This window comes from Etheostoma cragini, chromosome 6 (assembly GCF_013103735.1).
Source record: "Etheostoma cragini isolate CJK2018 chromosome 6, CSU_Ecrag_1.0, whole genome shotgun sequence".
Classification (NCBI taxonomy): domain Eukaryota; kingdom Metazoa; phylum Chordata; class Actinopteri; order Perciformes; family Percidae; genus Etheostoma; species Etheostoma cragini.
In genome coordinates, this window is record NC_048412.1 from 23,014,782 (window position 1) to 23,042,289 (window position 27,508).

The 27,508-nt window shown below is 39.2% G+C and overlaps 2 protein-coding genes across 10 annotated transcripts in view; both read right to left on the reverse strand.

Annotated features, from left to right (window-relative positions):
* Positions 1-1,050, reverse strand: part of LOC117946646 (sialic acid-binding Ig-like lectin 12) — a 25,160-nt gene extending 24,110 nt beyond the window's left edge. For all 3 annotated transcript variants that reach the window (XM_034874927.1, XM_034874925.1, XM_034874924.1), the window contains exon 1: positions 956-1,050. In XM_034874927.1, coding sequence (XP_034730818.1) covers positions 956-1,016 — 61 coding nt within the window. In that variant the 5' untranslated portion in view covers positions 1,017-1,050. The remainder of the gene's footprint in view (positions 1-955) is intronic.
* A 962-nt stretch (positions 1,051-2,012) lies between these two features.
* On the reverse strand, positions 2,013-27,400 carry mag (myelin associated glycoprotein). 7 transcript variants are annotated; one of them, XM_034874929.1, is made up of 14 exons: positions 27,307-27,400; positions 17,628-17,686; positions 17,528-17,588; positions 13,814-13,921; positions 13,107-13,182; positions 12,012-12,380; positions 11,487-11,783; positions 10,577-10,834; positions 9,747-10,007; positions 8,466-8,774; positions 7,316-7,415; positions 6,597-6,693; positions 6,277-6,330; positions 2,013-5,973 (listed from the first exon to the last, which is right to left on the reverse strand). In XM_034874929.1, exons 5-14 carry the CDS (start codon positions 13,150-13,152, stop codon positions 5,815-5,817), a joined length of 1,950 nt encoding a protein of 649 aa, XP_034730820.1. In that variant the 5' UTR covers positions 13,153-13,182; positions 13,814-13,921; positions 17,528-17,588; positions 17,628-17,686; positions 27,307-27,400; the 3' UTR covers positions 2,013-5,814. The 7 variants fall into 7 exon arrangements, with proteins under 7 accessions (XP_034730820.1, XP_034730821.1, XP_034730819.1 ...); XM_034874930.1 differs by lacking the exon at positions 27,307-27,400 and adding an exon at positions 22,170-22,414 and having other exon boundaries at positions 17,535-17,588; XM_034874928.1 differs by lacking the exon at positions 27,307-27,400 and adding an exon at positions 22,170-22,414.
* Positions 27,401-27,508: the final 108 nt, after the last annotated feature.

Below are 27,508 nucleotides of genomic sequence, written 5' to 3' on the forward strand. Positions count from 1 at the left end.
ATTTGTGACTGTGAAGGGGTGAGACACTTTAGGAAAGGGGGAAGTACCATATATGTGTGCATTTAGAAAATGTCATCTTAACAAACCAACAATCCTACCTACCAACTGTCCTTCTACATTGTAATGCATAATACATGATGTCCATAGTGAAATGTGCGTGCAAGTTATTATTCATTTAAATATTGCCTTATAAGGCATCACCATTTCTCTAACAACTTCCCGTTGATACTTTAGGTGCAATAGTATAACTGTTTTTAACAAGGAAATGATTTCATCCTAAATATAAGCAAGTGGGCTTCAGGTTAAAAAGATGTGCCAGATAATGCTCACTGTGAGTATTGTGAGTCAAGTTATTTTAACACATTAAAAAGGGAAGTAATATGTGGCTTCCTAAACAAGAACACTAAGAGAGACAAATCAGGCCAAGCGTTTCATCGGTTTAAAAAACAGATCAAATGAAATACTAGAGACGGCACACCAACCTGTAATTTGTGTTTTAAAAATCATTACGATTTTACATAAAAGTCTGCACGTCACCCGAGTTTTAAGGAGATCATATTTTTTTGGGTCTGTCTTGAAACAATACTCACATCCTCATATATAGATCAAAATGTCTGCAATTAAGAAGATACACACTTTACAGAGGATATGTACATTTTGAAAAAACACCATAATTAATTAATTATTAAGAAAGACTACTAATGCGTCTTTTTTAAACTGCTGTTCTCAGCGGCGTAAACATACAACATAACATAAGTTAAGCATAACTACATTTCACAATCCATACTATTTTTGGAAAACAAGGGTAAATTACATAAATAGTCATTATTTATCCCAGTTTCTAAGTGTCAATAGATGCTGAGAGGAACACTATAATGAGGACATTAATCATGGCAAATTATTAATAACAATTTTATTTATGGCATCGCAACAAGAATATAGTTAAGATGTATACCTGTGTCAGGCTTGCTGCGTCCAACAGAGAAGAGCAGAGTTGTCACGATGAGAATGAACATCCGGATTCAATGACTGGCACTGTCCGTTTCTTTTCCTTTTAGAAGCACAAACATTGTAAAAATTAAATATTTCAGTTGATGAAACTGGACAAGAAACACTGACAGGACAGATTTAAATACAGGATCTTGCACGTTCACCTTTTCTGTCGTCATAATATTGAACATGATTTAATCTTCCTCAAGGTTGTGAGTCCCTCTGCAGTTGTATTTATAAAGCACGTTGTAATATATGTTCCATATAGCTGCTAAATACTAAATGTAGCAGCTCTACATGCAAATCTCCCCTAACCCAATCCAAATCAAATACACACTTTAAGTAACAAGCAAGGAATTCTTAAAGGGATGTAAGGGGGAAATGAATGTTACTGTCAGTTTCAATTTAAAATGTAAAGATATATTTTAAAAGTAAGGAATGTAAGGGTTGTTCTGCAGAATCATTTTTGTTCCATACTTTATGTGTTTGTAGAAGGACTTTGTCCACAAAACAAGAGATGGAGCGAAACTTGTACCACTCTGAATCTGATCATATTCAGTATCACTCTCCTTCACACTTGTGTTCCCAGTAATTTTAACTTCCTTCAACAACAATTTACTTTTCTATACATAATAATGTAACACAAGTTGCTATATGAACAGCTCAACAACACAGATACATTAAATAACTATTATTCCACTCAAAAATACGTTTACAAGATAAAACTTTACCCTTTTCTCCACAGTAATATTTCTTGAGGGACTAGGCCCTTAACTGACTCTCTCTCTTTTCCTTCCCCTTCTCTGCTTTTACCTGAAAAAGCAGCCTAAGAGATGTACTCAACCATTTTTCGCATGATGTTTTTGTGGTTTAGCTTTGTTCACTTAAACAAAGAAGTAAAACCAGAAAGGAAGAAGAGCACGGCAGTTTCATTACGGGGATGTTGGTTTTCAAAGAAAGAAAAGAGACAGCATGACCTCACAGTTTTTTTTTTTTTATCAATAATCAACTTTTTCCAGTTTGTGTTGTTTTCATTTTATTTATGTTTGCGTGGAACTGAAGACAGATGAGTTTGCTTGAGGCATGAAAGACTTATTTAAAATAAAAGAGCAAGCAAACTACATCATTGCAGAAATCCTACTGTCATTAAATAACAAAACCCTGATCTTGATTATTGTGTCAATTATACATTATGTGTAGAAAAAGAAATCTCCATAATAATAATTATGATCACAAAAAAGTATAGGACAAATTTGCTTTACTACACACTGAGTCAAAAGATTAGATAAGACATATTTGATATTTTCCTTTTTCAAAAAACAATTCAATAAAAAATAAATGAAAATTGTGAGGCATTCAAAGACAGGACAGTTATTGACTTTGTGCATACAGGCAATTTAAGAATGCTGGCCAGCATATCCATCATTAGGTCAACAGAACAATGTCTTAATAAAAGGCAAATCTGAGTCAGAATAGTTGGTTAACAAAAGCTTTGTTTACATGCACAGAGAACTGCGTTTTTAACTTGTTTTGGCTTGATGTGTATTAATATGCTTACCTAACTTATTGCATTACATACCCCTAAATGTTGTAGATTTGCTCAGATAAAAAAAAATCTCCAGTATTTAATTCTGACTTCTTCAGTCAAGTGTAACACAAAGTGGGCTTATTTGTGTGCACTAATACTCCATAAATGACTTGAGGCTGGATAAGACAAAGGAACGCTTTCCACAGATACTGTGTCAATGAATGATGTTGAAAATGGAAAACCTGCAGCAACTCCTATGTTACAACACTAACTGTAATGTGACTACTTCAGTAAGGACAGTGATGCCTTGCTCAGATGCAGGTCAACAATGCAATAACAATGCATGGCTTTGTAATACATTATCATTAACACTGGTGAGCAAGATCTCACTTCTTTGTAAGTGCAGTGTGTAGTTTACACACTGCACAGCATAATGGGTATGGAAAATTATCCCATACACCTCTTCCTCATTGTATTTCTTTGCTCTGAACCCAAGGTGTCATTATCAAACTGGGCTTTTGTCAGAGATATGTATTATATTTTATTTATTAGGTTAATTTGAAAAGCCTAAACTGAAGTACTATTCAAGGTTGTAACTTTGTTTTCATATTGGCATCGCTGGCCATGAACAGTCTACCCATATATGGAGTTGCCACAGTAAGAGGCCTTTGCTGTGTTGTGTACTTCTGCTGATTGTAAAACCAACTCTCAGACACACTGCTGCCTTGATGAACTTATTTCATCATTTTAAAAGAGACTGCCACAGTACAGTGTTGTTTTATAACATATGTACATTTATAAAGCCTTAGTCAGAGCATGTGTATCAATAGTAATTTAAGTCCTCAAGAAGAGATCATTGCACACCTCTAGCTTGATTTTAGTTTCCACTTGCACACTCTATCAAAATCAATACATACAGAGGAACAATGTCTGTAGAGGAGGAGAAAATCTGTGGACAAGTTGCATGATTTACGTTTAAAGCGAAACTGCAGCCGCTACTGTCAGTATTTTAGAAAATGTTTCTGGCAGAGAAAAATGAGTAGGTCATTTTTTTTTATTTAGACGCCAAAAGTGTTTACTGTATTATGACTTGAAACAATCCAAGACACAATACACAATAATTATCTCTTTGCATTTTTCCTGCGTTGAATGATAGTGGGTAGACCTATTTAAGATATCATTTAAACGATTAAATGCTGTCTTATTAAAAATGGCAGACCATGCCAGTAAGTTAAGGATGAAGTTTATCAATGAGATTTTGGGAGAAACAGAGAAGTGGGACGTGAAAGATGTGATTCAAAGTGGAAGAAGCAGAGGAAGCACATGACTTCATTGGTGGGTTGAGACTATTCACATGAATGAAATGGCTACTCCACTGAATTACTGACATAAAGTCAGTAACATAAAGTTGTGATGGGTAGTACAGCTCAGAATGTGAAATCAGTTGCATGTCCTCCCATCATGTAACTCTGCTTTGTAAAGTCTGGGAAAATACAGAGTTACAAAAAAGGCACATGGGGTCGAAAATACATGGACCAATACCAGACAGAGAGTACCTACAAAATATGCTGTTTGTTGCTTTGAGGGTAATGTGGAATACAGTGGGTTTGGGAGAAGTCTGGAGACATCTTGGCCCCTTTGATTTTAAATTGTATCTCTGGAGAGACACGCAATTTATTCAAAGTGAAATATTAAATTGCTGTAGTTCCCTTTCAAGGGTTAATAGAAAAGTACACAGGTGTTATTCTACTTTAAATCAGCCTCAATTACAGCCCATAAGATCACTGCCTACATGTAAACACAGTCTCAGATTTGACTTTGACTATAGTGCACACTAGTTTGATGTTGGTACTATTTATCAAGCTCATATTAAGACAATGTTCCATCAAATGTGTTTGAATGATGTGTGACAAGGTAACATATTTTTACTTCTCACACTGGCTTGTATTCATAATTTAAGTGCCTGTTGGCAACACAGTCGTGTTGGGTATTATCACTGTACATACTGACATCCATTCCCTATCCATATACATCTTATTAATATATATACGTATATATTGTTGACACCACCATTATCAAGTTAGACTATTAGTGTGCTTCGATATTACATCACAGGTTCATCAAATGTCTTTGAATAGCAGAACCAGCTGGTAAGTCAGCATCCCTTTTTGTCATTCAAACATCTGATGCAACCATGTGAGAAAAAAGCATCAACTTCTCAAGTGAAGTGATGCTCGGACTTCCCAAAGACCTCAGTGATCAATGATCTTTCAGCACAATTCAAACACACACAAATACAAACACGCACATTGTCTAAATGAGATAACACTTCTGCCACTCACGCTCAAATATGTTGTGCTTTAGGTCTGTACTTTCCAGATCAATCAGAGAGCTAGAACCCAAGCTTTAAAGAGAAGAAGTAGAAGATGAGACAGACATTATGGCCACAGTGAAGGCAATTCACCCAAAATCTTAACACATTCTACAGTTAACTGTAAAATATTGGAAAGAAGCATTTTTCTGAACTGGAAGTGTACCACTTAAATTTACAGAACCTCATCAATTATTATCAAAAGTGATGGTAACATGTCTTCATTTCTTTGAGAGGCTAACAAGTCACAGAACACATTAAATACAATTATGTGTAAACAAGATGCTAAGATGTGTTTCCATCTTTAGCCTCAGTCACTCATCTTATCGGTATGTAATTAACCAAAGAAGGGGAGAAGAGAGGTTTGCTCTCTGCTGATAGACACACGGAAATATAAGGGAACAAAAAGCGCAGTTACTCCTTGCCCTGATGCTTCGACTGGCAGCAGACACAGTGACAGATACAAGACACAGATGTAGAGCAAATAGTGAGACAGATGCGAGTACTCAGATGCCTGTCTTTTGACAACAACAATGACAATCACATTGGAAAACCTGGAAAAAGCAACAAAAAACGTGGTCGCTGGTTATCACTGCATGTTTTAGAGCCCATGTACTTCAACTGAGGCTAACAGACTTCCTTTTACATTGTCCAGTTGGTCATGCATCAACCCAAAAATGTACCAGTTTTCCCAAAGGAGGGCATGTGAAGGGGCGTCCAATGGAGAAGGGCAGCCTGAGGCTGGGAGGGAGTAGTGGCATCAACATTATATGTGACAAATCTGAAGAAATGCGGAAAAAAAGAGTCATATGCAGGATGGAATCCAGTAGAAGAAGGGGGGTTATTACACAGTTTATGAGACAGGACATGTGTTGGGGCTGCCACTGCGTCTCGCATAGCCGAGGGATCAGGGAAGGATTGCGATTCATTTGGCTTTGATTTCCGTGTAGTTGCTGCCATCATCCCCCCTCCCTGAGGCCCCCTCCCTGGATCTGGCCCCGATAAACTCCAGGGCAGCGTAATTCAGCTCTTGCCTCTCCAGTCCTGCCATGGAGCCCACAGGTTGATAATCCCCGTCGTCTCCCTGCAGACAGAAGGACCAATCAGCGGCACAAATGACTTGCAAGATGCCGGTGGCACCTCAGATGTCAGAAGAATACGACGGACGACATAAAGAAAAAATGTTAGTGGTTACTGGTCAACAACTGACAGGGAGACGGAGATGTTTCCTGTTAGTTTGGCAATTTGTGTTAGCAATGAGGCAGCCATGCAGAAGGCAGTTTCGAAAACAAACGGCAGTGTACAGAACACAGAAGCTGATATGCGAGGAGATGCATCTGTCACTGAGGCTTGTGTTTTTTAATGGGGATTTGTTTAGGAACCTTACCGTAGTCTCCTCTAGAATGGAGTTAAACTTTGAGCCCAACAGCTCTGTCTTAAGCTGTGCGAGAGTTAGGGGAGAGAAAAACAGACAGAAAAACGCAGAGAAGCGATGAAAGCAAGAGAAAACAGTGTCTGGAAAGGTCATGGTTGGAGCCACTGGACTGCTAGTGGGAGAGACTCCTATTCCTTCATTTTCAGAAGTCAAAATGGGGTCTTATAATTTATAACTTGTTGCATTACACAAAACTGTAACCCCAAACAATCTGAGAATGGTCATCCAAACCATCCATCATAATCATAATCATTGACATCAGCATGTCTCACCACTTTCTTCCTCAGATTTTGTTTGTCCTTCTTGACTGCGCTGTAGTACAAAGCTGGGTTCTCCAGGACCACGTCCTGCCTAGGGTTGCCATTCTCTCTGGGGGACGGAGTCACATAATCAGACTCGGTCTCGACTGCCACTAACGCAGGGCGACACGCCAAGCCTGGGCATCCATTTTAAAACAACAAGCTCTGTAAGGTTAAGCTGGAGGCCAACTGTGGGTGTGAGGTGACGTGGTTATTTTATGGGTTTAGTCGCTGAGCTAACACCCACTTCAGGGGTGATTTGTCAGAGAAAGCGTGCAAATTGGTGGGGTCCAAACATGCTTTGAGACTAAAATAAAGCATCTTTGTTAAGAGGACTGCCTGGGTTTTAATTTAGCATAGCAGGTCAATGATACAGAAGCAGTGTCAGAGCAGGGACTCAAAATATAAGGTTATTCCAGCTTGCTGACCCACTCCCCAAGGCAGCCAATGTGGATCTCCAGGGATTTCAACGAGGGGAATTGTCATGGCAAAAAAACTGCTAAATTGCTCTGGATAAATGATTATCACGTCCACATCAATCCCACATCCACTCATATACAATGTGCATCAATGTGTTTTAGAATGGATGACAAGGCTCAAGTGTTTCCTTGGATTTTAGAAAATGCTTAGTGAGGAAAACGACTATTTCTGCCTCGCATTGGCCTCTCCATTAGTTTGTCATTTATACTCACTTCTTGTTGTTGTGGCCAACGTATCTCACTGCTGCAATGATGAAGGCTATGACCGCCACTCCTCCAATGGTGCCAACTATTACTGCCATCATGTACTTTTCTAAAAACAAAGGTTGATCAAATTTTAAAAAACAAGGGTTTACAAGTTAATTATTGATTAACATAATGCACTACAGAGAAAAACTCTGCAAGAAGGCACACTATAAGGACAAGAAGAGCATAGGAAAGAGGAAGATGCCATTTTGTACCTCCAATATGTTATAAAATACCTACCAAACATTAAGGGATGGACTTAATAGGATTGCAACTATTTAAGGAGAGAAGCTCTTTGTTTTTCCAATGAGAAGACAAGCGGTAGGAAGAAATAAGAAAATAATTCTAATTCTAATGTTCTAAAAACACAAACATCCATTTACAATGTCCATCAATGTCCATCTTTTATGACGAGATAAATTAAAGGATAATTTAAAGGATGAGGCGGAAATTAATCATATTTGAATGAATCCCAGGTAATGTGTAAAAGTGAAAATTAGCACATTCCTATGATGTTTTTGAACATGTTGCATTTTTACTTGACTTACTTTTAGTCTCACTTTAATTACTTTGGTAGCAAAACCAGGTGAAAACCAGCGTGGGCTCGCTGCCCTAGCTTGCCAAGAGAGACACTCTCTCCATTGGAAACAGTGACCTTTTTCTGCATAATGTCGACTAGTGCATTTTGGTGTTAACGCCCTTTTTGTCTGTCTCTAAATACTCCACTACTGTCATCCATCCATAAGGAGCAATTTTTAAAAACAAACTATGTAGTTTAATTTCCTAATACAGAAATAGAAAAGACCATTCTAAAGGCATAATACAGTATTCCCTTAAACAGCTGGGCACTGGAGTTTTTTGTAAACTTTAATCAAACAGAAGGAAATTCATTTGTGGGGGACTATTTTCTGCTGTGGATCAATACACAATTAATTAACTTATGACAGCAGGACAGTGTATATATATAAACAAACTTGTTAATAGGATCAATTTACAGTGGGGTTTGGTCTTTTCATGGGCTCTGTTGACATAAAGAAAGAAATAAAATACCAACAGACTTACTGCAAAATAAAAATCACAAGTTATCTGTTTTGGTGTCCAGTTAGTCTCAACTCACTCTCCTGTTGTAGCTCCAGGTGTATGCTCTCTCTCCCGTACATGTTGTAGATGCTGCAGTGGACGTTGACGGCAGGGCCGCCATTGTCAACCCGCTCGCCTTTCTCCCGTAGCTTGATCATACCCGTGGAAGTGTGTCCGTCTGTGTGCGTGTAGAAGTTGTACCGGCCGTCTGTTTCGTTGATGGTGATGTTTAGGTCGGGCAGGTAGAACTCGATGGTGGGCTCTGGGTTTCCTGTGGCGATGCAGACACACTGGACACCCTCCCTCACCACTGTGCACTTTGACTCCTCCAGAAGAACCGGGGCATCTATTGAAGGAGGCAACAGAGTTAAAGAGCTACAATAACAGCATTGAATATGAATATGTGAATATGAAAAATTATAAAACATGCTTAAACAACAATTTTGCATATTTTGTCTCTGTTTTGTTATGTATTGTTTATTGTTATTATTGTTAAATATGTATGTATGTTTGTATGTATACACCCAAATTGCATGTGGTTCCATAATTGTGGCAATAAACTTGCTTTCTGATTCTGATATTTTGGTGTAGACGAGAGAATTATTTTTCTTTTTAACGATTTAAAGAAAAAACTAATTCTAAATAGAAATAGGAGTGTTTTTTTCTGTGAGCATCTTACTTCAAAAATGTTGAAACAAGATCTTTAGAAATGTATATTACAGATTAGAGCCCGCCCGATTTTTTAGGAAGATGTCGATAAAAACATTTATGAATATGGTGATTTAAAAATCCCATATTCCGATATATCGGCCGATACATATATTTTTTTTCAACAGTTATTTTAAGTTATTTATCAGTCCTCACTAAAATAATATGATAATGCAGTTTAAAATTTAATTTTAAAATTTTTATTTTCACAACAAAACAGAGGAACATCAAAATATATTAAAGTTCTGATGAACAAAATGTATAAAAATACAAATTTAAGATATGGAACTTAAAGGGTTAAGCAGGAGTGTTGGGGACAAGGAGGTTGCAGAGTGCCCTCTGGTGGAAACACTTTGCAATGCCAAAACTCATAATATAGTTGAAGGGTTTTTCTTTAGTTTTTTTAAATATTAATTTATTGGTCATTATAAATTCCGGTACCGATAGTTTGGAAAATGCCTAATATCAGCCCGTCCATATATCAATCTGGCTCTGTTCCAGAGGATCCATGTATTGCTATTGCCTATGATCCTTTTGATCTGCAGATCATTATCATTCTATGTCCTAGCTACTTTTTACACTACTGTCGTGAAGGAGGTAAAGCACTCACACTCAACAGTGATGTTGAAGGAGCTACTGGCTCTTCCGTGCTCGTTCTCGGCCAGGCAGCGGTACTGCCCGTCTCCCTGTGGTGTGATCTCTACGATCTCCAACACTGACAGCTCGTCAGCGGTGATTGTGCCCACCAGCTCCCCGTCCTTTAGCCAGGTGAGGGTCGGGGCCGGGCTGCCCTGGGTGCTACAGTGCAGGGCCAGCGAGGATCCCTCTAGTACCGTCATAGAGTCGTTCACAATCGGCTCGCGGGGAGGGTCTGAAAAATAATGTAGAGAAATTTTAGATTTGTTTTCTAATTTAGATTTTGGAAAATATTCTGTTATCACATACAATTTACAAAGTACAGTTAGACTAGAAAAATAAACTTTTTGCTTGTGACCATGCCATTGCTTTTTAAGTTGATATTGGAAACTTGTGAGTAAAAGTAGCTTATTTCCTGTACACAAGCAGCAGTTACAGTGAAACATTATCATTCCTTTTGGAGTTGTGTATCCAAGAATGTTTTGAAGTTTTTTTCATTGAAGACGCTTTTGTGTTTAAACCAATTGTGACTGAATCCAGGCTGAGAAAAGTTTCCGTACGTAAGAGCAACATTGTAAGCTTACAGAGGATGAGTATTTGATACTCAAACCATTTTCAGTAGACTATTCCTTTATTGTGTTGACAGGAGAATTCAAGCTAATTGTACAATCCAAACTCATTTTAAATAATCCCCTAAACTTTTAAATGCAACGTCACTTGCTGAGTCCTGATTCCTTACTACATATAAATTGAACGTACAAAATGCTGGAATCGGGACACACAGCAACTATCTCAGAGACTTACACTTAACAGCCAGGTACAGTGAAGTGTTCATGGTGCCGTAGCCATTGTCCCCAACACAGGTGTAGATTCCCTCCTGTGCAGGCGTCAGATCATCCAAGGTTAGGGAGACGTTGGACGCTGTGTCCCACAGCAGCTCCTGGTCTCCAAACATCCAGGAAATCCTGGGAGGAGGGTTACTCTCCACCTCGCAGTGCAGCATCACAGAGCTGCCCTCCATCACCTCAGAGGACACGTTCACCCAAACAGAAAGTGGAGCATCTGGGACGAAAGGTAAGACAAAGAATCTGTGCCTGAGAAAAACTCATTTTTAAATGCCTCTTCAAGTGAGAATGGCTGGCCGCTGAAACAGATTTCGCAGCATGTAGGACAGCAATGTAAATGTAAATGTGCTGTATTTATATAGCGCTTTTCCAGACTTAACAACTGCTCAAAGCGCTTTTACATCTACAGGAAACATTCACCATTCACACACATTCATACACTGTGGCTGGGGCTGCCGTACAAGGTGCCACCTGCTCATCAGATAAACATTCACACACATTCATACTCCGATGCGCAGCACCGGGGGCAACTCGGGGTTCAGTGTCTTGCCCAAGGACACTTCGTGGGACTGCAGGGGCGGTCGAACCACCAACCTTCCGATTGGCAGGCAACCGCTCTACCACTGAGCCACAGCCGCCCCAATGTGTGCATGCATAACAAAAACCCTAAAGAGGATATGTTTGAGTTTTGGAAACTTCTTTTACATTTGCCTGAAATACACTAAAGAATGAAATCAGCTTAATAGGAATCATAATGGCCGTCATGTATGGCAGGTTAGACACAACAATCCCTTTAAGGCTATTGATAGAGGAGGAAAAGCATGGTTATTACTTCATGTCCCTATGGTGTGAGGTGCCTTTTAACTTACACTTGACATCCAGAGAGATGAGCCTCTCATAGACCAGTGTGGTGTTGGGGTAGTAGACCCTGCAGCCCAGGAGCTGCCCGTTGTGCATGGGTCTTGGTGTGAAGGTGAGGGTGCTGGAGAGTACCGCCGTGTTGCTCTCTTCCAGGGAGTCAGTGCTGAACTCTGGGTCAGGCAGGTAGTCAGTGTACATCCACTGGATCTCTGGAGACATGTCGGGGCAGTTGTCTGGAGCGTAGCATGTCAGCTCTAAACTCTCATCGCTGACAATCTCCTCTGGGACATCAATGTTGGGTTGATCTGGTGGACAGGAATAGAAAGACTTTACTGGATTACTTAATAATAATAAGATTAACTTTATGTGTAAAGCAGTATTTAATCTCCATGCAGAGATCATAAACCCTGTTTTCACATGGTTTTAACATCTCTTCTAAGTAACCTGATCACAGATGGACCGCTCTACAGTTCAGGTGAGAACGCACCCAGGATAGGAGGCGTTTTAATATTTCCCTCTGATCAGTGACTTACCCAGAACTTTGAGCTCAGAGAAGTCTGGGTACGTATACATGTTGGCTCCGCCAAGGTCAGCACGAAAGTAGTATCTCCCTGAGTGCTCTGTGCCGATGTTGTTGATGAGCAGAGTGCAGTTCCTCTGGTGCAGGTCACCCAGGAGCTTGGTCCGGCCTTTGTAGCTCTCGTGCACGACGTCTGTGCGTGATTTGAAGACAACAGGAGGGAAGAGTTGAGGGTACGGCTGGCCAAAATACCAAATACCGTGAGTGCCACGGTACGGCCTGATACCAGACGGATACATGAAGGTGCACGGAATGACCACACAGGAGTTGGTCATGGCTGAGATGTCCCGAGGTACCCAAACATTCCACTGGCAGCTGGCATCTGAGAGAAGATCAGAGACAGTCATGTAATGTAACTAAGTACTAGTTACATTGATTAAGTACTGTATGCAAGTACAAATTTGAGGTTATTGTCCTTTACTTGAGTCTTTTCGTTTCATGCCACTTTCTACTTCTACAAAACTACATTTCAGAGAGAAATATTGTACTTTTTACTTCACTAGATTAATCTGACAGCTTATTTATTACTTTACAAATTAATATTTTTTACAAAAAATATTAATTATATATATAAATAGGTATATAGGTCTATAGGTATATAGGTCTATATATATATATCTATATGGGTTTTATATAGATATATAGACCTACAAGTACAGCTGAAAGGATTAGCCGATCAAAGACTTGATTAACAGAACTGTTTGGATCGTTTCCAGCATCTAAAATTTTAGGATTTTTCTGCAGAGTTCTTTTACTTTTGTTATTTTAAATACATTTTCATGATGAAACTTACATACTTTTACTTAAGTTACATTTTCATGATGAAACTTACATACTTTTACTTAAGTAACATTTTCAAAGCTGAACTTTTACTTGTAACAGAGCGTTTTACAGCAAAGGCATTTGTACTTTTACTGAAGTAACCTGACTAGTTCTTGGAGGCACTGGGGGCAGAGTGTAAAATCACTGCATGCATAGTGGTTAGTGTAAAGCACAGTGGAAGAATATGTCTACAATCAAACAAGGAAGAGGAACAAGAATGTATTACCATTGATGATCAACACCAGTGGTAAGAGCAGTTTCAAAAACCACATGGTCTCTGCTCAACGTTGGACCATAGACGTCTGGAACAAAAAGTATCCTGTCAGTCACAACGCATTTACCATCAAGAAAGAACAAACACAAAATGTCTTGTTTACAGCTCTGGTGCTGCTGTATGACTCAGACACTACATCTAACTCCAAGAATCACACAAATACAATGTTTCTGGGATTTAACAGTTTGGTTTCTGGGTTTTGAGTGTAGCATCAGGTACCAAAAACTCCATCAAAAAGTAGCAGAACTTGTCTGATAAACAACTTTTGAAAACCACAAAGAACAACAAAGTAGTTTTGATTTTTAGGATTATGCATAACATTGTTTAAAAAACCCCAAAGGTTGTACAATTTGCACAGAGGAAAATGAATCCTCTAATTTTCACTGAATCACTGATCACCTAAATTGGAGTTAGGCGATGTTTGAATCACACACAACAATTGCCAACAAGCCATTTCACTTTCATTTTGTCTTTTTACTCATCACAGACGTAGGCCCTGTATTAGTTTTCATCTAAACACAAAAGCTTATTTCATGCACCAGATGAAACAAAATTGATAAAACATAGCAGCCAAGAGTCAAAGACATAGTTATCTACAAAAGCACCATGAAATACCTTTTTGCTAGCAAACTGTGCTTTGACTTAAACTGTGGTTCTACCTTAAAATGCTGATGGTTAGAAACAAACAGAAGCTCTGCAGGACAGCGTGAAAGCAGCTCCACAAGAGGGTGCTCACTCACACCCAGACAGCTTGATGGCCTTCTCCTCTGTAAAAGAAATAAAAAAGAATAGTGGCATCAACATCATCAGGGGATTACATCACTCACAGCCCCCTTGCTATAACAGAGCCGTAGTAAGTGACACAATTAAATACACAAACTCAGCATCAGCCAGCACCTGCTTGCCCCCCAGTGGAGTCACTCATTACAGCCACCATACGTAAGCCCATACAATGAATGACACTTACTGTTGATCGAGCTCTTACACAACACCAAACCCCAGTCACCACACATCATGTCATCAGCAGATTACTGATACTATCTGTGCTATAGTTCAGGACGTAAGGGCAGACCAATAACGGAATTCCGTGATTATAGAACAAATGTCACTGCATTTATAAAAGAAATAGCACCAGTAAAGGCACATGAAACATTTATCATCACAGCCAAATTAAATTATTTTCTTTTTTTAAATCCCACTACAGAGGGTTTTGCTCACTTCTATCTTTATGTTTTTGTGTCTGGTTGTTTTGTTGTGTTGTTGGTTTTCTCTTCTTTTGTTTCTCTGTTCATAGTCTAAAAAAATCAACTCTGTCCTGGATCCACATAGAGGCATGTATACACATTACATGTTGTTACTTCTTCTTATATACATCTATTCAGTATGTGTACACTTATTTTCACCTAGCCTACTTGTATGCACATAAGGTAAGGGTGGCAGTAGCTAAGTCCATAGGGAGTTGGGTTGGGAACCGGAGGGTCACTGGTTAAATCCCCGTATGGACCCAAAAAGTGGGAGTGTGGATTGGTGGCTGGAGAGATGCCACCTCCTGGGCACTGCCAGGTGCCCTTGAGCAAGGTACCGTACCGCCCCGACCGCTCAGGGCGCTGGTTCAGCTGGCAGCCCCCTCACTCTGACATCTCTCCATTTATAGTGCATGTACTGTATAGGTCCTGAGCATGTGTGTGTATTTCAGGCCTGTGTGTGAGTACTAACAAAAAAAAGTGTGTCCACAGAGTGTAGTGCCCATTGGGGACTAATAGACAAAAAATAATAAAAAATAAATAATAGTCTTATGTTTATGTTTTACCATTATTTGTTCAGTTCTGTTGTCCTTGTTTTTAGCCCTATTCCTATTGCTGTCTTTATTGTTTTTGGACATGTGTGTAGGTACATTGGGAACAACTTAAAACCAGTGTCATATTCCTTGTTTGTGGACACATACCAATAAACCTGATTCTGTTCTGTTGTCAATATAGTTATTATATATCAACCTCACTTTCAACTGCCAATTATGGATAATCATATAACTAATTGATTTACTATATGTAAAAAGGTTTGTAAAGTTTGTTATTTTATGTTGAGACACTATGATATCTCTGTCTGTATCAAAGGCATAGGTAATAGGAGAGAGGGTGAGTGAAGCGTAATGTGAGAGATAGAAGTTCTTGACCTTTTGGGTCTAAAAATAATGTGGGTCTTTGAATTACCAAAATAACCCACACAAGAAAATCATGTCCCTTAAATTGAATTAGAGCACACTTCATTACAATAACTTTAAAGAACCACCATAGTTAGCTTCAACAAGTAGTACTATTAATCAACATTTACTTTATAAATGCACATATAAATATAACATGCTGGCTCTATGCTGTGAGTATAGTAGCTATACATTGTCATCAACCAGAGAAAACATATAGCACTGCTTATTGAATCAAAGTAAAATATAAAACAGTTTTAACACCATCATTGAACACTCAAAGGTGAAAAAGGTGGCACACAGACCGGAATGTAGGATAAACTGGACTGGATCCGTTTTTAGCCTTCATCAGAGCATGCACTTTGTGTCCATGTTCACCTCGTCCTAAACTCTAAGAGTTCAAATAGTTACCTTAAGGAAATTCCAGGTAAAGTTGATAATAATATTGACACAAGAATACTCTTTACCCCTGTAGTTAAATCAAACTGATGTGCTCCCGCTGACTAATAATTAATGATAACACATTAAAAACGCTACATACTTCATCACTCTCTCCAATTAAGTTTCCTTATTACTTTTAAATGCTAACTTAACATTGACTGCTCACAATGTAATACTTAAGGTTGTTAACGTATACACTTTAATGTTTTCAACAGATTTATATGATGTATTCTAAACATCTGCAGTCCATAACAGACATTATTTTCACTCAGTGCAATGTTGCTTTACCTATTATATCTATTATATATTAGCGTTTAGCTTATAGTTACATTTTCAACATTAAATACATTTCTAACTATTAACATGCTATGTTAATAAACTATGTACTATTGTCAAGACCACTGTTACTTGTGCAGTATGATTAATACATGCAGAAGTAGAAGCAGAGGATTGAGCCTCATGCTGCAGCAGCCGGTGTATGCAGATGGCAGGCTCAAGAGTGGATTGTGTATTAGAGCTCCATGATTAACAGATCCCAACATCCCACGGAGAATCCATGACCAATACTAGCCTTGTTTCTGAAGAAGAAGCAAAAAAGGCTGTTGTTTTGGAAATAGCAAGAGGCCATGGATTTGTCATGTGGCTCATTATTCATCATAAAGTCACAAATGCATAGATATTCAAACACTTAAATTAAGTTTAACCGGCAAATAGATGCCTTCTACTTTCCAATATGCTACTCTCCTTTCAATCCAGGAACCCATGAGCTCGGTCTGACATGAATTTAGCCTCTGGGGGCCACGGCAAATATTTCTGGGGTTCCGGTGCAGCCAGTGGATGTGCGGCAAACATATATCTATTCTTCTTTGAACTTGAAATGACAGTTCTTTTTTGTCACTTGGGGGCAGCAGAAACAAGTCATCAACACAACATTGACATAGCATCACCTTTTAAGGTGATATGGTGAACTTGTTAGCAAACAGTGGATTATTTAAATCTCTAGCAGTTACGGAGCAGCCTTGTCATTCATTTGTTGTCATATTTCTGGCCACCTAACACATGTTAATCCAGTATTCACTCTCTTTAAGATCTGCTTTTTGTCTCCACCAACTCCTAAGAGAAATAACAGTCTCTTTAGCTGCTAAATGCTCCACTATGTTTACCAGCTAATTGCTAACAGTTTAATGTTTGGTGCTGCTACAGTGGGTTTTAGAGCTTTTTGCGGTTGGCCAAAAACACGAGTGAGGGTGAACCATAATCACTATAAAGCTCTGTAAAGCCAAGGAAAGAGTGACCCCTTTTTACATTTGATACATTGTTGCAAATCAATTAATGACGCTTTAATAAATAAACATGTCACATTGAAAGGGGTCACATTTCGAGACGTCTTGGCCCATAATGACACAACTGTTGGCTGTGACAATTCTAACTTTTCTCCAATGTTGCATCAAGCTCCACCATCTGTGCTGCAACAAAAGGCCAAGAGCTGGGCGAGCGTGTCCAGGCAGAGAGGCCGTGCATCAGCAACGGCAGGAGAGAATGGAGCCGAGCAGCCAGGCAGGGCCACTGACACCACCACCATGCTCAACAACAAGGGCCTCATTGATGGGGCAGACAAACGGCTGTCACAGAACACACAGCATACGTGTGCACACGTTTCACACACACGCACACACGCACACACGCACACACACGCACACAAACGCACACGCTGCATAAACAAAACACTTGCCTCATACCAGCCTCAGCACCAGGCTCCTGCTCCCTCTCAGTCCTGACTTCTTCTTCTTCTTCTTCTTCTTCTTCTTCTTCTTCTTCTTCTTCTTCTTCACCCTGTTCTGATTGTTCTCTCTGAGTTGGTCCCCTTGCTCCAAATCCTAGATGTCAAATTCTGTGGGACAGGATAGAAGAGATAAAGAGCGATGTTGGAAGGAGACAAGGGGAAGAGAGGGAGTCTGTGTGAGCTCTGCTTTACATGTGCCGTGGGCAGCTTTGAATATGCGTTCAGGCATTTCTGGAGCTGTTCGTTGGCCCACTCAGCATTCCTTTCCTCGGTTTTCCATCATTTCTCTGATCTGCCCCATGTGTCTTACTGTGTTCAACTTTGGGGCGTGATCGTACTTCCCTTTGAGGTCAAAGCAAAGTATGTTGACATTAATTGAACTGTTTCATACTAAGGGTATCAAAGACACAAGGGCAAACTCTGCGCGTTGAAGGAACGATGACTTAATATCACAAAGGCTGCAATAGAGCAACATACGAAGAGTAGGAGGAACATGGAACTTGCGAAATGAATATGTACATTACAGTTTTACATTAGTTAAATAAAGAATTTGATCTTAGAATGGTTTATTTCCATGGTTTATATTACAGAGCACAAATTACACAATTAAACTCAAAAACGTTTTTGAATCTGAGGCCTTGTCTTGATGAATTTGAATTTGAGAAAAGAAAAAAAGGCTTTAGGGCATGATCATTGATCTTTCTAGCTGTATGCAGATCAAATATTTCCCCCGCTGAAGAATTCTGTAGGTGTGGAGCACAAGCATGGAACCACTCAGAGGTCCGCCTAGTTTACATATAAGAGTAACAAAGGCAACTTGTCTATGCAAGTGGCATTTTTTCCCCACTCTTATTGTTACATGTAGTCACTGTGTCCAAAAGCCTTTAGGCCACCGTCCAAGTGATGGCATCAACCAAGCCCTGGATAACCTCAAGGGAATCCCTCAATAAACAGAGTTGAGAAGAGCTGAAGAGGAGAATGCTGCATTTACGCTCTTGAACCATGTACAAACAAATACACGGCATGCCATACCCCCCCCCCCCCCCCCCCCCCCCCCCCCCCCCCCTTACACACACATGCAGCATAAGGATAGCCAACACTATCACTTCTCAGTGTGGGGTGTGCAGATATGTGACCTTCTGCTGTAACCACTATGTGCTGTTTTTAAACTCAGCATGCTCCATTGTCCTGCTTGGAATATAGTAATTGTATTGATGAAATTAAATAAATTTAAATAAATCAAATGAAGGCAGACGTTGTTAGCGTCCAAAGGAAAAGAATCATGTCAAAGTTGTTTCTGTCACAAAAAAATGAACTAAAAAGACATGAAACAACAAGAAATAGCTAAAAGACAAAGCCCGGTTTAGTCTTGAAGATATGACATCTAAAAGTACATCAGTTTGTCTTCATCATCGCTGCAATGTGCACAACCTCCTCTGCTAATATCAAAGGATATCAAACCTCAGCATAATCACTTATTCCGCATCACGCTTCAGGGGTACAGATGCTATCTGAGCAATCAGCTCTGCTAAATCAGACCAAAACACCTTTTATGAGTAGTTTCCCATTAATGAAATTGCTCACACAAACCAAAAGGCTCACACGAACATTTGACTGTGCCAAGAAGAACATTTTCATTGTGAATATCGTCTGTGGCCCTTTTACAAGAGCTTCACCGTGACTCTTGGACAGAGAGGAAAAAGAATGGGAACCTTGTATGCCGAACACTGGCCATTGTGCGAGGCAGAAACTGAAGGAATTTTTTCCCGAACAGGCCCGCTCACAGCTTGCGCTTTGCTGCTTGCCTGTGACGTGCGTTGGTCCATCAAAAGCTAAGGCCCCCACTAAAATACCCAGAGGAGCAGATGGTCTTAAAACATGACTGCTCCCCCTCCCACACATGCCGCGATGAGCCGAGATGAGCACACACACGCACGCACACACACACACACACACACACACACACACACAAACACGGAAATATGCCAATATCCAGTCACACAGTCTGTTCAAGTTACTGCAGAGTGCTGGCATAAATAAAAGATTCAGGCTGGACTTTGAAGTGTATGTAAGGTGCATAACGTTATTTGATTTTTCTTGCCCATCAAGTAAGTTGTATTTTAGTGTTTAATGGTTCTTTTTGTTTACTGGCATATGTTTGTGTATCTTATTTTGGTGCTGTGACAATTAAGTTCCTCTTTTATTATTTGTCAAGGAAACCGACTTTATTTGGAACTTATTAACTTTATGTATATATAAATAACACTTCCAACCACACACACACACACACACACACACACACACACACACACAGTCAGAAACTACAAAACATGGTATGTCAAGATGGTTTTTCTTTCTTGGTATTTGCATGTCCCATTTTAGGAGTATTTTACCAAGAGCACGTGAAGTAAGCAAGACAGTAGAGTAAGTATCCTATCACAGGCAATAACACTTTTTAACATGTCATCACTGGGTGCTAGATAAGACTTTTGGATACCACACTAATGCACTAAGTGCAACCTGCACAATTGGTTTATTTACATTTAGCATACATTTTAGCATATTATTTAGGCAGTTGCACATTTTGTTTTCCCATCCTGTATATAGTCGACTATTTGTTCTTTTGTTTTATTACTATTATTGTTATTTCATGTATATTATATGTATGCATATTTTTCCTAGTATTTCATTTATATTCTGTGCTGTGTGACTGATTTTGCTGCTGTAACACCGTAATTTCCCATTTTTCTTAGGATCAATAAATATCTATCTATCTATCTATCTATCTATCTATCTATCTATCTATCTATCTATCTATCTATCTATCTATCTATCTATCTATCTAAGCTTCACTTGGCAGATCACCAACAAGAGACCCCTTATTTCCTACTTTTCTACCTTGCAAAACCGGTGACTATGGCAATCCCCAGCCCAGTGGGCAGATGGTGAGCCACAGGCCTCCTCTCTCATCAGAGCGCTCTCCCTTCCGTTCTGAACAAAAGAGGGCGACAAACGGAGCCGTCACCTGTTCGGCCAAACAGACAAATCAAGTGAGGCCTCATCCTAATGCTTGCTAAAACCATCCACTTAACTTGCTGTTCAATACTGAAACAGTGCTATCTGATTTTGTTCCCATTTGAAAGGATGCCACATCTTTGCGCTAAAATGAAATAATGGTGGAAGGGACTGTCATTCTTGAAGGAATGATGCAAGATGAGTTATCTACTGTTACATTACAAAAACACACTGCACAATAATCAATAAGATTAAAAAAATCCCCTTAATCTTACACTGAAATTCTAATTGGATAGAGCCATTTGTGACACACACACGTCTACTGACACTTACAAATTGCATTAATTGGCCTACAGGGGAAGCTATAATTGAAGGTCAAAATCTGAATGTCAAATGTGTCACCACTGATGTCATCAGCCCAACCTGGAGGGATTACGCTTTTTTGCACTTGATCCAGTTCAAAATGCATCAATAGGGCCATAATTAAGAATTGCAATAAGGCTACACAGCTTTTTAGCAACTAGCAACTACTCTTTATAGAACACTTTAGTTTAATTTTTTGAAAACTGCACCAGCTTGTTCCGTCTAACTGCAGATTCAGTGAAAATCTGAGGCTTCAGACAGAAAACCCATCTTTCACTCGTTATCGTAATCCAGGACGCTGCTGTTAAATTACTTGTAAAACTGCTTTGGTTGGCTGTGAATAACTGTCTCTTCAACCGGGCATCAGATATCTGTTTGAATGTAGTAATTCGCTCTAGTAATTATTGGAATGGCTCATCGCTAATGACAGCAAAATCTGTCCAGCAATGATTGGCTGGGCTTTTAGCAGCCCCAGCAAACCGAACAAGCACATGCATGTATATACACACACACACACACACACACACACACACACACACACACACACACACACACACACACACACACACACACACACACACACACACACACACACACACACACACACACACACAACAATCAATAATGTACATGCTTATACATCATCACAAAACACATTCACTTATACATGCATTCATTTAGGCACCCACACACTTCTTCATTACCTAACTCTGTCTAACTTGTGACTCATCTTACTCTCAATCGTTTCACTCGCTCACTCATCACCTCATTCTATGAATGCTGACAGACAAGCACCCTGACTGAAAGTGTATTATCTTAGGTAACATAAAATAACAGATAGATAGATATAATTCAATTTTACTTATAGTATCAATTCATAACAAGTGTTCTCTCAAGACACTTTACAGATGGAGTAGGTCTAGACCACACTCTATAATTTACAAGGACCCAACAGTTCTAGCAGTTCCCTCCAGTGCAAGCAATAGTGGTAAGGAAAAACTCCCTTTTAGGGACGGATAGACAGACAGACAGACCCCCCCTTTGTTACAGCTCAGGTGGTTAGGGAAAGCACAGACAATTATTCAAAGTAATTGCTTATTCATCACTCCAGGTTGTCCTCACCTGCTTTTCCTTCCTACACTCTTACTTAAAAAATCTCCATTTCAAAAGCACCACAGGGCATTAAAAAACAAAACACACTGCAGCTGCTCACCTGTGTGGGTGACCGTGGCCAATCCTTCAGACATTCAGTAGTTCCTGAATGAGCAGTACCAGCAGCCTTCACTTGGACACTTACATGCAAAGCGTCACATCAGCCTGTTGCCAGCAAGACCTCTCGCCACTCTCTGTACCAAGCCCCAATGGTGGAGAATAAACTACCCGCCCCACCACCACTGACAACACCACCATCATCACCATCATCCCTCCCATATGACAATCAGTCCTTCAGTGTAGCAGCATTGTTCTGAGGCTTTGCCCAGAGGCTCATCCATTCATAAATACACACAGCCACAACGGGCCCCACTGTTCCCCCTCGCCCCACTAAATATGGGTGAGGCTTTGAGCTCCGAGGCCTTTCCATCAAACACGGCCAGTTTCTATATGCTAGATGGAACTAGGCATATTTGGTCATTTGGAATTGATGGAGAGCATTTTTGTTGAGGTCATTGTAACAAAAGACAGAAAGTGAGTTGGGTGGGATGCAGATTATGAGGGGAAGTAGTAAGGAAGCCTTTTTCATTAAATCTGTTGTTGTTTTGAGTCTTACAACCCAAGTCAGCACTTCAGATGATAGACAAACTAAAGCACCAGAACAGTGGGTTTGCCTTTTTTAGCCCAGTGAAGCAAATCTGCTTTTCAGAGCATGACATTGTAGTTAATATTTTTTATGCGTTTCCCCAACAACTGGGTTTCCAACCATTTACCAACCAAAAAACAATCAGTTTGCAGAAACTTAATTGCTTAATTGCAACCTAGTTGCAATATAGTAATGCAATTGTAGGTTATCAGGACTACATTACATAGTAATACTTTACGTTTGACAAGGAATGAAAAAAACAATGATGATGATGATGATACTTATATCATCGCTTTTAACAAGTCTCTGCAAGTCAAGTGATGGAAACAAATGGAAACAAGTGAAAAACTTGAGGCTACTAAAACATCTTTGCTATGCTGTGATTTAAAGGCAGGAATGCACAAATTAAACATAATTTGTAGTAAATGGGCTAAAACATACTAATACTACAACTAATATGTTTCTTTACACAAAGTCACACTTGTCGGCTCTAACACCGAGCTGCAAAGTTCAACACCTCCATACTTAGTTATATGAAAATGATATAAAAAGACTGGGGGAAAAAAATCACTTATAAAGAGTATCACCTGCTCTCATATGTGACATGGATAATAGCGTTGAAAAAAAATCCTGTTTATTTTCAAGACAGTTGGTAGCAGAGTTGGTTGTATTAGAATTAAAAACATGCATTTACAATAAACACTACAGTATAACCACTGAATTTGATAGACTTCCAGCTGACGTGAGGAGTTAATGTTTGTTTGGCACATCTGGATTATGGATTGTATGGGAGGTTTTATATAAACAGAATTTTCCTAGTCATAAATGCATTATTAGATGTTGATGTGAGCAGCATAGTACATCTCTTCTTAATTAGATAAAAAATAATTGTTTTATCTTAGCGATACTAAAGACTTTTGCACTGATATCACTGGGCTTTGCTCCACCTTACTATAACACAGAAGAGTATGAGAAACAGCTCCACTGCGTCTGTGATCCAAGACACAACAGACGCCATCCTTTGATTGAACAACACGGTGAACTGAGGTCACCCTGAAGCTGCTTTTAAACACGTTTGGTTTTTCTACAGTGTGTGTAGTAGTCTTACTTTTCAACCTTTCTACTATTCAACACATAATTTAACAAGCGACAAAATCTAAAGGTAATCTGGGTAACAAATTTAATTTACGATATTGTGATTTCTTTACTGGTGAGGTTTGCCTAAAGCCTGTTTTAAAAAGGTCTATCTTCACCACATTGTCAATTGTTTGTTTTAAGTAAATTATAAATCAAATTGGGCAATATGCCTTTAACAACCTGCCACCATATCCTTCCTATAACTACTATAAATAAAAACACACTATATAAGCCTAAATGTGGCATGTGGAGTATTAAAAGAGTTGCATGGTGCTGTGACCGTGTCATGAAACCCCAAGACTTGTTAATGCACCCCCTCCCTCCTCCTGACACAGTAGCCATTGTCTCCCAAGGGCCTTCTGGGACAGAACAGCTCAGCTCGAGCCTGACACCGCACAACACTGGGAAGTCGATGTGCACAGATAATTGTCTTTAAATCACAACAATCCCCTTTTTCTCCGGCCTTGCTCATTTGTTTCTGTCTCTTGTTCGACCTTTCTGTCTTGGTTGTAATTCTTGTAGCAAGTTTGACCGGCCACATCGCGCCTGTAAATCCAAACTTTTGGAACCAGGATTGATGGCTTCCACACTAGATTATTAAGTCTATCAAAACAATCTTTGTCTATAACTAAAACACACCACAAACTATCAATTAGCAAGCCAGTTCCTGATTAAATGCATATGTGGCTTTTGATAATTTATTGAACGGCATAACCAAACTTCCACCTGTTCAATATTTTCTCAGGTAGAATTTGTTTGGTGTAGGATGCTTTGTCCAGGGTTTCTATAGGTTTCCCCAAGTCAAATTTAAGATATTTTAAGAACTTTTTAAGATCATTATAAATGAAATTTAAGACTTATATCACAACATCGAAAAGAAATTCGGATGTCAGTGTGAAACAATTCCCCGATTTCTTCATTGGCCTTATAAGTCTGGTGTCTAGATTGGCTGCACTTTTTATTTGCATGTTGGTTTCATTTGTAGTTGTAATACACCAAATAATAAATCTAAAGTGCTGCTGGAACATTTCACTGAACATTGGAGGTAGGGTCACAATGACATTGGAAAATTAAGACCGGTTTGAAATGATTTAGGACCTAGAACACAATACTTTAGCGAATTTAAGACTTTGTAAGGCCTAAAATTATGATTTTGAAATTTTAGACTTTTTAATACCCCACAGAAACCTTGTTGCACAATTATACCACACAGAACATACTTCACCCCAAAAGCCACATCCTCAGTTGTTCGTTTAGATGCCTTCTGTGGTTGTGTAATGTTGCCTGCCACTGCTCAGATACAAAATCCGATTGGGACATTGTTGTTAAGGGTTCAGTATGCCACCAACAGGTGCGTTTTTAGGTGGTCAAACTGTGTCTGATACCCCCTCCTTTCAGTCAATGTAATTGGAGCCTGTTACCGACAACTTTTGTGCTTTTCTACAGTATACTGCCAATTTTCTCACCCACTTCAAGCTTTGATTGGTCAGCTGTGTGGGGGTAAAACAATATGCAGGGTTTGAACTTCTCTTTATCTTCCTTTTAAGCTGTGGCCAGGAGTTCTATATCTCCCTCCATCTGTTGGTTGAATGGCAAAAACATCCCCAGCCTTGGCGGTGAAAATTTTCACACTTGTAAGCAGCGATTTAGCATGGAGGTCAAGTGTTCAGGAGGTTGCGTGTGAATGGATGAATTTGTGGATGCATGCAGATACATGGTTGCAACTATTGCAAATTCATGCTTGTTTAGCAGTGCAACACCATAAATGCCTGAATGGTAATGAATGGTAATGCAAAGTGTTTGACTTTCACTTGAGGAAAGGTGATCATCATCACATCTCCAAACCAACAATCAACTTGGTTTTAACCATCACCACAATCTTCTTTATTAACTTGATAAAATGATCTGATGATTAAAGCTTAGAAAAACGTTTAAAAGGCCCGGACACCCACATAGGTGATTTTAATTGTTTTGGCTAATTAAACCTGTGTGGGTGGGTTCAGGTTAGGCTTGATTAATAGCTTCTTATTTCTCATGTGGGATTTGTTGCACCTGTAACAATCAGAATCTGCGAAGTAACTATTAAATCAAGCTATTAAATAAATGTAGATAAGTAAAAAGTACAATATTTGCCTCCAAGATGTGTAAAGTAACATAACTGGGAAACACCCAAGTAAAGTGCAAGTACCTAAAATTGTACTTAAGTATAATACTTAGTAAATGTACTTAGTTACATTACACCAAGGATTTCTCGGGACTCTGGGTAGACCATGTTACTAGCTTTTAAATCCACAATCAGACTTTTGTAACAGCTGGCAACAAAACACACATCAGAATCTACACAGTGTCAACATGCACATCCGCATGCTGTTACAGTACTATTGTGTAGACATGGAAGGTGGCGTGTGGGAAATAGAGACGGGTGACAGGACAACACACTGAGAATGGATCCTTTGTTCCTCTGTGCCCTTGACTGGGCAGAAGCAGTTGTCTACCAATTACAAAACTGTTAGAAATTATTACAATTTGTCTTTTTATCATTGCACCTAATTCACCTAAATAATTTTACTAGACATGGATTAATAACTGAAAACAATAAAACAAATCCATAAAAATAATAATAACATGTCTTTCCTTTCAGAATGAAGATTATATTGTACTAACTTATGATATTTAATAGAAATTCAAATTTGGCGCTAAAATGGTTTCTCTTATTGTCCAAATGCCCAAAAGGATTGGGATGGAATTTTAAATGTACTTTATAACTTAATGAGGGATCATTAACCCAATTCAGGATTCATATCCACAGCCCTAACAAGCTGCTGTCCGTGTTACATGGGAATTTTATTCCCCAAGGTGCAACTAATCTCAAATGTGTCCTACTTGGCCTAAGTTCCAATTTTATGGCCCAACTGCCCAAATGAATGAAAGTTAACGTGGCTGTGATAACAAAACATTAGAAAATAATGTGATCCCTTGTCATGGCAAGAACAACATGAACATGTTTGTTATTCTTCAATCAAAGTATTAGAAAAAGGGGAGTTTTTCTCCAGTAGTATATACTCAGATAAATACATGATGCGTATCACTCTTGGCTGAAATCTATTAAAACGTGTAACAGAATCAAATGTAGACTTACCAACAAAATTATATGGAAGAGCTGTAATTCACTCAACATGCACACCAAACTCCTGTTAGATATCTTCCCCTTAAGTGTTGTCACAACATGATCACATTGGTCCACTCACGTTTTGTTTCAAAAAGGGATTTAAAAAAACATTTGAACCAGAAAAGAAAAAAAAAAGGGTTATGACTGAGTGAAGCAAAACCCAGCAGCATGTTGAGGATATACAAATGACAGGAAACTCAAAGTAATCAATAATAATATTAGATTAGAGGGCAGCAAAGCTCTTACCTTATCAGATGATCTGAAGCCAGTGAGGAGCTCAGTCGTTTTCTCTCCTTAAACATTCACTTTTTCTACAGCTCTCCCTCCTCCCTCCCTCTCCCTCTCTCTCTCTCTGTGTCAGCAGATTGGGTCTTCGGGATCCAGAACCTGTGATGGGGGGGGGGGGGGGGGGGGGGGGGCTTTCAGGTTTTAGAATCCCCCCCTTATT

Coding starts and splice junctions, on each gene's coding strand:
- mag (XM_034874929.1), bottom strand. CDS start 13,152: ATGTGGTTTTTGAAACTGCTCTTACCACTGGTGTTGATCATCAATG. Junction 10,008..10,576: donor ACTGTACCTGGCTGTTAAGT/GTAAGTCTCTGA, acceptor ATTATTTTTCAG/ACCCTCCCCGCGAGCCGATT. Junction 5,974..6,276: donor CCATTCTAGAGGAGACTACG/GTAAGGTTCCTA, acceptor TTCTGTCTGCAG/GGAGACGACGGGGATTATCA.